The 13,390-nt window shown below is 42.0% G+C and overlaps 1 protein-coding gene across 1 annotated transcript in view; it reads right to left on the bottom strand.

The window, feature by feature from the left end:
• Nucleotides 1-13,390, bottom strand: part of SLC35A1 (solute carrier family 35 member A1) — a 259,775-nt gene that overhangs the window by 70,483 nt on the left and 175,902 nt on the right. Inside the window, exon 4 of the mRNA XM_086926597.1 lies at nt 4,838-4,990. Within this exon, the coding sequence (XP_086782723.1) occupies nt 4,838-4,990 (153 nt within the window). The remainder of the gene's footprint in view (nt 1-4,837; nt 4,991-13,390) is intronic.

Raw genomic sequence — 13,390 nt, 5'->3', positions numbered from 1 at the left:
TGCATGACGAAATTACCCCCAGCAGAGATTTGTAGCAGCGTACTGAAAGACACCTTCTTTTTCTTAAGTCCAGAGCCATGGACTGCAGTTTTTTCCGCCTTTCTCTGGTTGGAAATGCTTTTGGGAGTTTTGAGTTCAGGATGGCTCCCAGGAAACGTGCCTTCCTGGATGGGACCAGAGATTTGTCTTTGTTTAATGTGAGTCCTAGATTTTGAAACAGGTTTGTACATGCCTGAACCGCGCCCCGCGCAGCTCCCTTGGAAGACTTGAAAATTATTCCTTTGCAGGAAAGCCGCTACTGGCGCCAGCACCTTCGTGAAGATCCTCGGGGCTGAGCGAAGACAAAAGGGTAAAACCTTGAATTGAAAATGGCTCTTGGCTACTGTAAATCGTAGAAACCTTCTGTGCGCTGGGTGAATCGGTACATGAAAGTACGCATCCTCGAGATCGAGCGTGGCCATGAAATTCCCCGGATTGACCAGCCGCAGGATGTCTTGAAGAGAGACCATCCGGAAAGACACGGAGAGGAGATATGTGTTGAGCTCCCTGAGATCCAAAATAGGGCTCCATTTCTCTAGCGTCTTCCTTACCAGGAAGAACCTGGAATAGAATCCCTGTCCTTTTTGGTCGGAGGGAACCGGCTCTATTGCCCCCTTCAGGAGCATTTGATGAACTTCGAGCCGCAGAAGACGCAGGTGTTTTGACGGAATGGCTGCAGGGGGCTTGGGTGGTGGGATGTGAGTGAATTCCAAGGTATGGCCCTTTCGAATGATGTTGAGCACCCAACGGTCCGATATTATCTTGGACCAATTCTGAAGGTATTGGGATACCCGGCCTCCCACCGATGACTTCTTGGAGGAGGGTACAGTAGGAAAAGCCAGGAGGCCGCTATTGTCGCTTGGACGTATCACGTCCCTGGCGAGCCTGCTTTCCTCTGTTAGGCTTCTTGGAGGATTGGTCCAGCCTTTGCTGATAAGGCTGGCGGTATTGTTGCGAACCTGAGCCGTAGGATGAGTATCTCTGTTGTTGGTAAGATCCTCTGTAGTTTGCACTTTTGCCTCTGGACCCTCTAAAAGGAATCTTGCGGTACTGAAGCGTACACCAAGATCTGGAGGTCTCAGTGTCATTTTTGATGTCTTGGCGAGTGTCATCAATCAATTTCCCGAATAGTGCTTCTCCATCAAAAGGAAGATCCAGGATCTTATTTTGGATCTCGGGTTGAAACCAGGTCGCCTTCAGCCACCCCTGGCAACGAAGGACCGCAGCTCCAGCCAGAGAACGAAACGCCGTTGTGGCAATGTCCATGGCAGAGTCAATGATCTCCATTGATGCATTTTTTCTAACCTGTCCTTTTGTCCGGGAGATAGATATTTGTGAAAAAGTTCCCCATCTTGCTGTAAGACCTTTTTTGCTTCTACTTTTGATTCTGGAGGAAGCTGATCCAGGAACGGTGCAACATCACACCATAGTTGGCGGTCATATCTGCCCAATATAGCTAGGGCATTAGCTTGCCCGCACCAGAAGACTCGCCATTGAAGAGAATCTCTTCCCGGCATTGTACAATCTCCTTCCTTCCTTGTCAGGAGGAGTTGTTCAAGGAGCAGAGGAGTTGCGGGATTTTCTCTGCACCGCCTGAGAAATTACGGAGTCCGGTTTTGGGTGGCCCGTCAAGGCAGCTGCACCATCGTCAGGCGCTTTGTACTTTTTATCTAGATGCGGTAGTACAGGGACCACCGTCGCTGTATTTTTCATTGCCTTAAGGCCTTCATCCCACAGATGCTGCACTATTGTTATGCCATTTTCAAAATTGTGACTTAAAATCTAACTTCACTAATAAAAAGGGTTTTAAATGACTATTCTTTAGACACCAAACACGACAAACCTACTTGCTCCTAATTGAAAGTTATCACTTATTAAATGTAACAAGGAAACCCAAAGTCATCCTATGGTAGAGGTAAACCGTGAAGCAGTGAAAAACAAAATGTATGAGGTTTTCACAACCAGGACATGTAAAACATGGCAGTACATGCCCAACTTTTTAAATATATTGCACCTTGCCATCTGGGCTGTGTTAGAGCTTACCCTAGGGGTGACTTAAATATATACTTTATGGATGAGGAGTACTCCGCAGGTAGAATTGCCTTGAGATGTTAGAAATTGTTGAATAAGTATTGTATAAATGGGTACACGAATTTGTTATCAATCTGTACAATTGCTGTTCAGTTGTTGGCCTGCAACTGACTTAGTTAACATGCATTTATTTACAGCACGTTGGTTTTCCTTAAACAATAACTTTTTTCCAGAATCCCAAACTATGTACAATCATTTTCAGTTGTCAGTTCTTCTGAACGAACAGCCTTTCAGAAATATGCAGTGCAATTACCACCTACATGTTTTACCCTATATATCCATACAAAATCTTGAGGCTTTCTAATGGCTTTATATGATATAGAAAACATTTGTTTCAATTTCATGAGGCGTAGAAGACTCTTAGAACAATTATGTGAGCACACCATATACTCCAATTCTGGACACTGAAAATCAGTGGCACAAACACTCATAAAAATAGGTCTATATGTGTATGTATGTATAAAGGGTATATGCATACACACATACATACACATATATATATATATATACACATATATATACAGAAACGTATATATGTGTATGTAAGTATATATGTATGTGGGTATGTGTATATATATATGTATAAATATTATGTGTTTATATGCATGTGTCATTGAACAATGCTTACTGTAATTAGCAGATATATTCATTAATGGAGAGCAAAGTATAATACACGACAGGACATGTGTATATCAGATAATGCCATATTTGCTGCTTCTAATCACAGCTATAAAAGAGTTAATGCCTGCTACTAAAACTCTGAGAAAGGTCATGAAAAAATGTCATACCTCCCTACAAGAGAATTGTGCACATGAAACAATGTAAATATCACTGCTTCTGTGCATATCGAGTGATTTTCACCAACCAATACAACCTTACCAAGTGTCACGTGCATGTGTAGTTATGTACAAGATAATTTCAGTTTCTTTGATATAAAAAAGTTTCTTCATTTAACTTTTGTCCTATCCCTCCTCTCTGACTCATCCCAAGCCTTTCTAACTACTATGAACTACCAAGCATCCTTCTCAAATTCCCCTACTTTTTTAGCCATGTCCCCCAACTAACAGACACATACAATCACTACTTACAAAACCAAGCATTGGCAAAGTCAATAGGCCCCGCCTATGCAAGAGCTATTGGCTTTGCCAATATATTTTATCCATCTTGTACACCAGCATGGCTGTTGTTAAGTATACTTAAAAGTTAGTGGGGTAAAGGAGAGTGGTGTGGAGATGAGTGTTGTAAAGTGCAGTAAAGTGGTATGCTAAGGAGTGACGTAGAGGTTGTGGAGTGGTGTACATTGATGTGGCATGTCGTGGTTGGCAGTAGAGTGTCTTCTAGTGGAAGGGCAAAGAGTGGAGTAGACTGGCATAGAGTTGAAAAGCGTGTCAACGTGAAGCTGAGTGTCTTAGAGTGGAGTGCCGTAGAGTGGAGACAAGTAGAAGGTGTTGAGTAGAGTGTTGTAGAGTAAAGTGTCAGACTGGAGTGCCGGAGAGTAGTGAAGGAGAGTAGACTCACAGAGTCTTGTAAAGTCGAGTGGCGTAGAGTAGAGTGAAGTGGCAGAAAGTGTCAGAGTGGAGTATAATGGAGTAGTGTGTCACAGAAAAGAGTGGAGTAAAGTGGCACAGAGTGGCATAGAGGAAGTTGCGTAGAGCATCGTAGAGTGAAGTAGTGTTATAGAGTGAAGTAGAGCATCATCGAATGGATTATCGTAGAGTGTAGTGTCATAGAGTGAAGTGTAATAGAGTGGCATAGATTAAAGTGCTGTAAAGTACAGTGGTGCAGAGTAGATTGGTGTAGAGTGCATTGGTTTTGAGTAGTGTGTAGAGTGCAGTGATGCAGAGTTGAGTGGTGCAGAGTGCAGTGGCGTAAAGTGGTGCAGAGTAGAGCGCAGTGGCGTAGAGTAGATTGTTTCAGAGTAGAGTGGAGTCATGCAAGGTAGAGTGCAGAGGTGTAGCATAGAATGGAGAACATGGAGTGCATTGGCATAGAATGTAGTGGTGTAGAGTGCATTGGTGTAAAGTGCAGTAGAGTGGTGTTGAGTGGTGCAGAGTGCAGTGTCATAGAGTAGAGTGGGGCAGAGATGCACCTTACGCATGTACTTTGCATTAAATTCTAGATATATCATAAGTTTGGAATCTTGCCTCTTGCACTGCCAACTGCGTGAACATTAAAAGAGCTGGTGTGGTCGTCTGGTTTATCACTGCATCCCACATTCCATAAGTCATCTCCTACGATCTCCAATTTGCACTGAATTCCAATTCTGGCCTCAACAAGGACCTTTATTGTCATGCTCAACTCGGGCGTCTCCTCTAGTAGCTAGTAAAACCTGTACCAGCCAAACAATCACTTGTTGAAGAATCATGAGTCTACCACACATCCTACATCCAGTGATCTGCGATAATATATACCAACTAATTCCATATATATCCAGTTAGTCATTCTTTTGAACTCCACATGAAGACACAATGTTTTCCTCTTGAAGTTTAACAATTTCCGCCTCTCCACTGAAGGCCCTGAGAAATCCCACTTTAGCTCAGTTATATGGATTCATTCTACTGAATCTGTTTTCAGCAAGTGTGAGCACGTTATTATTTTGCACCCAACCATTAATAAAATGAATGAGCAGGTATACTGAAAATGCGCATGTGAATATTCAGACCAGGTCTACAAACACTGCTCGTATCATTTGTTTGATGCTGCTTACCTGAACCTTTCCTGCTTGTGCGGGATTCCACTGAACCAGGGTCACTCCGCCACATAACATGAAAATGGAGAACCACTGCAACCTGTTCAGCGACCGCTGAAGCATAAAGACCATGCATAAAGCTGTGCAAGGTATTTTCAGCTGATAGGTCACCTAAAGAAACGAACAAAGAGCATTGTAAACAAAAAGGAGTGCCAACATCAATATTCGAGCCACATACGTTTTCAAGACTAGTGATTCATGACAATAAAATGATCAACTTTTTTATTGTATTATATAGTTAAATAGAATTCACTGCCCCTGATGAAGCACTTAGTGGGTGAGTACGATGCTTCTCCATGGAGCACAGGGTTATGCTCTAAGTGTTGCTATTACTCTTATATGATGCAACATTTTTAAGAGTTGGTATACCGATTAGTTGAATGCGGATATCAGTCTGGAGGACAGTTAGCTGTTCATTTACTGTTGCAGATGCTTCGTTTATGTATAGATATCTATGTGGGAATAGCAAGCTTGCAGTATAGAAAGTGTATTATACTGCTGGGCGGTGGTATAGAAAGTGTATTATACTATTGTTTGGGTGTCTTAGAGTACTGTTTATCAGATGGCAGGAGTGTTGGTAGAGAATACGTTTATACGTATTGTGGATCATGCTTATAGAGGTTGGGTCAGTGAGCAGGGTAGGGAAGAGCTCAGGAGGGTTATTCTGGAAGGACAAGTAGTATTGGGCAGAAAGAAACCGATTCAGCTGACAGGAGTAAACCTGTTTTGAAAGACGTGCATTTTTGGTGATGGTATAAAACTTGTGTCATTGCAAAGAGTTCAATTGCACGATGACGTTTTTATTTGTAGTTTCAGAGGTGTATCCTCCTGATTATGCGTGTACTAAAAGATGCAAGTGTTTAATGTACTTCCTGTTGACAGCAATAACCTTTTTCTAGTTTGTACTCTGAGGTTCAGATAGAGAAGAGACATGATTTCAGTTTTTTAGGTCTCGTAGCGAAAACAGCGCGTAAGCGCTGTGTCTCGCCAGAGATCTTTTGTTACTGACACTGCTTCCCAGGAGACCGCACCTGGCGTGCGCATCTCGCAAAAGGCGATCGGCGCAGGCCACGCGCGCGGCTGTCTCCTGGGAAGCGTAAACATATACAGGCACACCTCCCCCTGCACGCATGCGCACACACATACACAAGCACACACACACGCAGAGAGACTTTTCATCGTATTATTTCTCCTTCGTTCATCCACCAAACTGCTCGTGGTCATCATAATCTTATTCCCTCCGCCTAGCTGCATATTCTATTAAAAAAGGATCAAGCGCTTCCATTTTTAGACGCCGGCCTTTAATGTAATAATTGGCTGCTACACTATGGTCCGTGCTTTGCCTTCACAGCGTGCAAAGAGAAAGGAGACAATTCTGCATGCTCGTCTCAGCTCGCTCTTGTCTCTCCCTGTACGGCTGTCACATACACAAGCATACACACAAACACACTCACGGAGAGACATCCCCCCTCCCCCTCCCACACACAGACACACGCACAGATACAGGCACCCCCCCTCCCCGCTCCCCCCCCTCCCTGCTCCCCCCCTCCCCGCTCCCCGGCACTCCGGTCTTGTGCAGCCTCCGACCGCGGGCTCTCTGGGCATGGGAGCCCCGCGTCACCACTGCTCCTCCAGGCACTCCGTGGGCGCGGGCTTCACAAAACGGAAGTCCCGCCCCACGATAGGTTTCGTTTTGCGTGCGCACAAACTCAGATATGGCATCCGCCGGGTGCTGCGCGGTCCAGCCGCCACCTTCGGCTAGCACGCGCCGAGGTGGTGGGTAATTTAGAAACGCCCATACTATCTATGTAAGACATCAGAACAGAACACTCAGAGTCGGGTCATTATACCTCTTGAGTAACCTCCATAACGGCAACCTTAATCTAGGCTTTTACACAATTCTGCAGGATTCTTTTGAACCAATGTCCCCCCGTGATTTTAGGAAATGTAATCGTATTTTGCCTACAATTTATTTTCTTGTCAACGATGCTGCCCTTTTCATCGTATTATTTCTCCTTCGTTCATCCACCAAACTGCTCGTGGTCATCATAATCTTATTCCCTCCGCCTAGCTGCATATTCTAATAAAAAGGATCAAGCGCTTCCATTTTTAGACGCCGGCCTTTCATGTATTAATTGGCTGCTACACTATGGTCCGTGCTTTGCCTTCACCGCGTGCAAAGAGAAAGGAGACAATTGTGCATGCTCGTCTCAGCTCACTCTTGTCTCTCTCTGTACGGCTGTCTTTTATCATGTCGGCAAATTGTCTCATTTTCACGCTCTTTTCTCTTCCGAGCCCCCGAGCCCCTTTGACAACCATTCAACAACTGGTTCAAATATGTTATCTCAATGTTTCAAGCTTTATTACAAATGTAACAAAAAGATGTTAATATTTGACATATGTTCTTGGATTTTCGTCACAATAAAATACACTGAACATAATCTTCACAAATGTTATTTACAAAAGTTTAAGCTATTGCCAGTATAAATTACAATAACTTTTATTTAAGTATTAATTATTAAAAAAATTAAAAACCATTGTTATTTGTATTATCAATACATGTAAGTCACGTAAATACAACACATATTGCATTACAAATGCTATAGGTGTCACATTTGCGAAAGTTATAACTATTGGCATGGTAAATGACAAAGCTATTAATTTAGCTATTTTCAAAAACAAAACCTAAATAACAAAATTGTAATTTACAATACCAATAGCTCAAACTTTCCTAATACGAGACCTATTGCATTGCAAATGCTTGTTTCTAAACTCCAGGCGTTTTGCGGTAGACTTTGCTGGGAGTGAATTCCACAATTTGGCAATTTTGGATGGAAAAGGATGGTCCACTAACAGTTTTCTCCTTATGCAGCAGAACAATTAGAGTTGCTGTCAATCATGAGCATAGTGTCATTTTCATCCGTAAAAATATTAGTTCAGTTATGTCTTTTGCCTTGTGCATTAAGCACAGCAGGTAGCAGAACTGTGCTGTGAATTCATAACGTAAAACTTTAATCAAGGATTGCCCTAAGATTTAGGTTTTCCCCAGATGTTTGCACATGAGATACTGCACAAAAATCAAGAACTTATAACTGTAAATAATTGTTATTTTAATATTAGTAATAATGAATCGTAATAATGATGAATTGAATTTGCGTATTTAATGTATTTTATGAACTCTCTTGTGAAGATACGTTTTAGTGATTGAGTGTTGGTTATTCTTGAATTGTAAGATTTTAATTAATCATGAAATAAAAATGATTAATATTATAGATGGTTACATTCTGGGACTTTTGGCTTCCAAGTTATTCTTGATTTCATTCCTGGGGTTTGCCGCTGTGGTGGAAATGATTTCCTTCTGAGTGTTTTTCAGAGACATACCGTCAAATGTATCTGGCCACAGAACACTTTTTACACAAGGACTGTTTCGCACACGTATGTGGTACTATAAATGTACACTTGGTATATATCAAATTTGTTAGACACTTGGAGCTTGCTTATCCAACTGCAAACACAAAACTTCACAACTTATTGGTGAATGTGGCTTCCATCATGGGCTGCATGGTACCTGCGCCACTCAAAAATGGGCACAAATCATTTTAAGTAGCAGCTTTCTGCAGATAGGGGTTGCCCAAGACTGGCAATGCATCTTCCAGAAGGAACCCCAAGATGGCCAGGGAGGAGACAACTCGAATTAGAATCACAAATGCTGCAAAGTACTAGGTACCGGGCGATGCTTTGAAACCCCTTTCCTTGAAATAGGAGACTTGAAACAGGGTTGGTGAATTCTTATTGCAGAAGATTCATGACACGATGTTTGAGGTCAAGGACAAAAAGTGTTCATGGTTATTTTGTCCATTGGAAAAGTAAGCCCAACTCCCTGCAGCACAACCCGTTTTGCTGCCAGTTTAAGTACGAAAGCATGGGTCTTTAATAGATGATTGTCTGCAACCAAGGCACAATTTGTATCTTTATTTATAAGTTGTTCAAAACGTTTATATAGGATTCTTCAATTACAAGTCTACTAAATAGTGTAAGCATTCCAAGTAAAACACAGCGAGCTCAGCCTGCATTACTGACAATGGTTCCAATATAAAAACGTGAACATTTGAGGCTACCCAAAATTCTCCCAAAATTCTTCACATGTATATGCAAATGTATGCCGAAAACTGAAAACAAAATTGGTTAGTTTGCTTTAAAAATAAATATACATCCGAATAGATGTACCATGACAAAAAACATTTTCCTAAACTACTGTGCAACGTAATTTACCATATGTTTGAGGCTTTGTTATTTAAAATCTGTTCTAGGCTTGCAAAAGTGCGCACCTGCCTGCTCTTACATTGGTGTATATTTCTGTAGTGCTGTATGCACTCATATGGGACCACATGATGAGCTTTGACTACCATTGTTTTAATTGACTGTGTTTTAATTTACTATAACATGAATGTACAACATCATTTTCTGAGCACTTGCATTTTAACTTGTGATTTCATTTTGTGTCTCCTTATAGCTTCAGAGTAGTAGTGTTTCACAGCAGCCTTCACTGGAAACAGAACGTGTGGGATGTGTGTTTGAAGGCATGAGAGAGAGAAATGTGTGGAATGTACTTCTCTGTCTCGGAGTATAGTATTGTAGGCAGTAGTACTCAAATGTGCATTATGCTGTACATTGTGAAATGCAGTTTTACCTAAGGGCTTTAACGTGCCCTAACTCTATCTTGAATTCTGACTCCGTCTTGCTTGAGTTCTGCACACACACTCACACAAGCAGCCCCCCCGCCCAAGGTTATTCATGGTTATTTAGGTTATTCACGTTCAAGATTGTTTTCCTCTTTCAGGGCGTTTCTGTACTTTTGGAGATGTTTTCTACTTTCATAAGCTTCTCTAAGATAAGGGGCTGGAACATGTGGAGGAGAAAGCGTGAGAAATCATTTGCCTTGGAATGCTCGCAGGAGCTTGGCCAGCACCAGTAAATTTCCTTGCTGAATAGGGTGCCTTCTCGTGCACTGAGAATATTATAAAACTGGGGTTTCTTGGCTTAGAAACCGGGTTCTCACCGGCGAGACGCATTTACTTAGTGCTTTATTTCCTGGCTTGATGAGGGTCAAGAGACTCTCTCTTGACCCCAGGACTGTAATTTGGGATCCCCCCAGTCTTGTGTGGGCTACGATAAAGATATTCCAGCCACTGAGGTATTTTCTCTGATCACTGGTATTAAGATATATATAGAGATAATTCTACATGTGTTTTTGTCTCTGTGCTGAGTGACCAGCCTGTGAACTATTTTTATTCATTGGTTCTTGTTCATTGGCATTATCTGATGTATTCTAAGTATAGATTTTATAAAGTTCCATTCTGTGTATACATGCTCTTTATATTTGAGTCTTTTATTTGATAGTGTGTATTTCTTTTATTTGATTACTTGCATTTAACAGCACTTGTTTCTTGCACTGAATGTCTATTTTTATCTGCTTAGATTTTGCTGCCTTGCATTTCACTTGTGAATGTTTAATTATTATCTGACTTGTAAGTGTTTATTATCCTCATGTGTTTTACCATAATTAAATGCTTGCACACACACACACACATATTTTTATTATATATATATATATATATATATATATATATATATATATATATATATATATATATATATACACATGTTGTTTTTGACATCTGGGAAAGCCTTCATGTTAGAGAGTGTTGCACTAATACAACCCGATGCTTTATTCTGAAAACTGTCTCTTGATGTGCCTCATTTGGTGAAGGTGGAGCCCTTTATCAGGTGTTTTCTTGCTTTACCGATGCCTTTGAATTTATTGAGTGTAAAGCAAGACAATTGCACACTTTGAGGAATTAAGAAAGGTTTACAGAAGTAGGCCAAGGAATCGAACTCCAAGTACACTTTTCTGAATTCCATTTACACATAAGGAAACATACACTTGTAGATTTGCTCATTTGAAAATCTGCTGAGCGATTGCAAATTAATTTTTCACCACCCCCTTTGTCCTATTCTTACCCTTTTACTCCGGTCTTTGCTAGGTGTCAAGTTCCAAACTTTCCTGGTGAAAGAGAGTTTGAAGGGGAGTTGGTAAATGCTCTTAAACATGTCAGTAACTCACACCCATAGATGTACAAGGCATTCCAACCTTGGAACTACTACTTCCCACCTACTTCGAGCCAATACCTGTAGATTTGCTAAAACAAAGGCAGGATCAGAGCCTTGCTGAATGCCAATCCTAATACAATGTGAGCCCTGGCATAATCTGAAAGATTATTACCAGAGCTCGGATGTAATGGGAACTCTGCCATAATCAGGCACCTGGCTGCATGGCATCAAAAGGAACAAGTGGATTTTTTTCACAGAACAGGTAGATTTATGAAGCCTATCTAGCTGCACAGAATTGACTTTAACCACGGACAAGGGATTTTAGGAAAACAATGTCAAATAAATCTGGCTGTGTCCTAAAATTCTATGTGGTGCCTCAATGCAGAGCTATATAGATTGCGGAGATAGTGGTGTACATCTCTTTTGCCAGGAAATCCCTTCATTCATAGATCAAAGTACAATAAGAGACAGGAGTACACAAACTGCTACCAGCACAAATGTAGAAGGACTGGAATGTAGGTGGTAAGCCCTGGCCACAATATCGGCTGTCTAATGCACATAAAGAAAACCCCACAAACATGCAGTCGTGCAGGGAAGAGGATGACAAAAAGGGAGTAGATGACCGATCTTCCCCAAGTTAATTTCGCTGTATATGCAGTGCTGCAGCAGAAGCATACAGGAAATCATATACAGTTGGGTGCAGTGAATTAAAGTAGAGGATCCCAGTTCTGGTGGCCTTTTCTGGACCGGATGTGAGATCCGGCCAACCCAGGGAAATATGCTGAATTTATCCTTATGTAATTTTCCAACACCATGAAACAATTCAGCAGCGCTCACACGTTGTCTGCATTCCATTCGGTGCAGCAACCTGCAGGTAGTGAGGGGGCTTTCTTATTTTTACTTCGACCGGGTACAAACAAAGGCATAATTTAAAGGACCATCGTTCATTCTTTTGTTCAAGTATCATCCTGCCTGGGCGCCATCTGGAACCTAACACACAGATAGCAATGCAATGGAAGGAAACAAAGGCACACATCTTATCAGTTTACAAGTAGTGTAGAGAAGCTATGACTTGGAGGCAGGTTTTTTACTTTGTTCAAGCTTCCCCTCCACGTTAGAGGTGTGCATGCACTGCAAGAATGCAAGATTTATATGAGGCTATGAGTAATTGCATTAACAGTAATTTAAATGGCACCTATTCATTTATTTTTTATTAAGTTATTTTATAGTGCTCTTTCCAGTATAGGGTGTCAGAGCGGTTCACATCACACACAGAGACAATAAATCAAACAAGTATGCAAATCAATATATTGGAAATGTTATTTAAGACAACGAGGGTGTTGTAGTTATCACATATCGTCCATACTCGTAGACATAATGGGCCTAATTACCAAGCTGGTCAGAGTTGCCTCAGACAGACACCATTTTGGGGAAGAAACCGCCTGACAATAGGTCGGCGGTTCCGACAACCCCATTAGGATGCGATCGCACATCGTGCAGTCGCAAACTTCAATTTTTTCAATGGGAGCTTGTGCGGCAGGCCGAAACTACCCGCAGCACAAGCTCCTATTGAAAAATGGAAGTTTATAAACATCCCTGCACTGTGTGTCAAGTACTGTGAGGTGCCTGTCACCCGGTGCAGAGAGGTTTGTGCACCCCAGGCCCAAATGCTAAGGGCCAGGGGGGAAGGGGGCCCTGCTAGGGGCCCCCAAAGTCATGTTTCAGACAGCCAATCCATGTCAGAAAGGCCGACATGGATTGGCTGTCGACATGGATTGGCTGTCGGACCCAGATATCATAATCCCGATGGCAGACACGCCGTCTTTAAGGTATTATAAGCATTTTCCAGCTGACTGACGGGCTCCTAGAGTCCTTTGGAACAGCTTCGGATTCCCCTGCTGGTTTAAACTCTGTCTACTGTCATCATAATTCAGCAAATAACAATTAAGGGGATTGAAAGGGCGGATAATTAATGGGGTCCAGCGTAAGGGCGATAGAACTGCAACAGCAAAAGAAATACGCTGTTTCCTGGGGACAAAGAAAGGGTATGTAACCAAGCCCAACCGTGAGGTAAGGCACAGAGAATGGAAGGGGAGGGGGATTCCCCTTCCGGAACTAAAACCCTCATACACCCAGCAAGCTAGGTGTTATGCTTCATCATTTGGGTTCTGCTCCTCGTCAATCTGGCGCTGCAATATTTGACGGGCTCCCATAAAGGGGCTCTTTATCAGGGATCTTTTGTTCCTGCCAATGGGTGCATTAAAAAAAAAGTTAGTAAATCCACGGGGATTTTATTAATGTGGTTCACTACTTTATTAAAAACAGTGAGTAGAATGGAACACGCTAGTGCTATGATCCATCTACCTAGAGGTCAACATGTTTCATGCTCAAAGGAGCAAT

Source organism: Lissotriton vulgaris, chromosome 6, assembly GCF_964263255.1.
Source record: "Lissotriton vulgaris chromosome 6, aLisVul1.2, whole genome shotgun sequence".
Classification (NCBI taxonomy): domain Eukaryota; kingdom Metazoa; phylum Chordata; class Amphibia; order Caudata; family Salamandridae; genus Lissotriton; species Lissotriton vulgaris.
The sequence above is the reverse complement of the archived record's forward strand: the minus strand, read 5'-3'. Positions and strand labels throughout refer to the sequence as shown.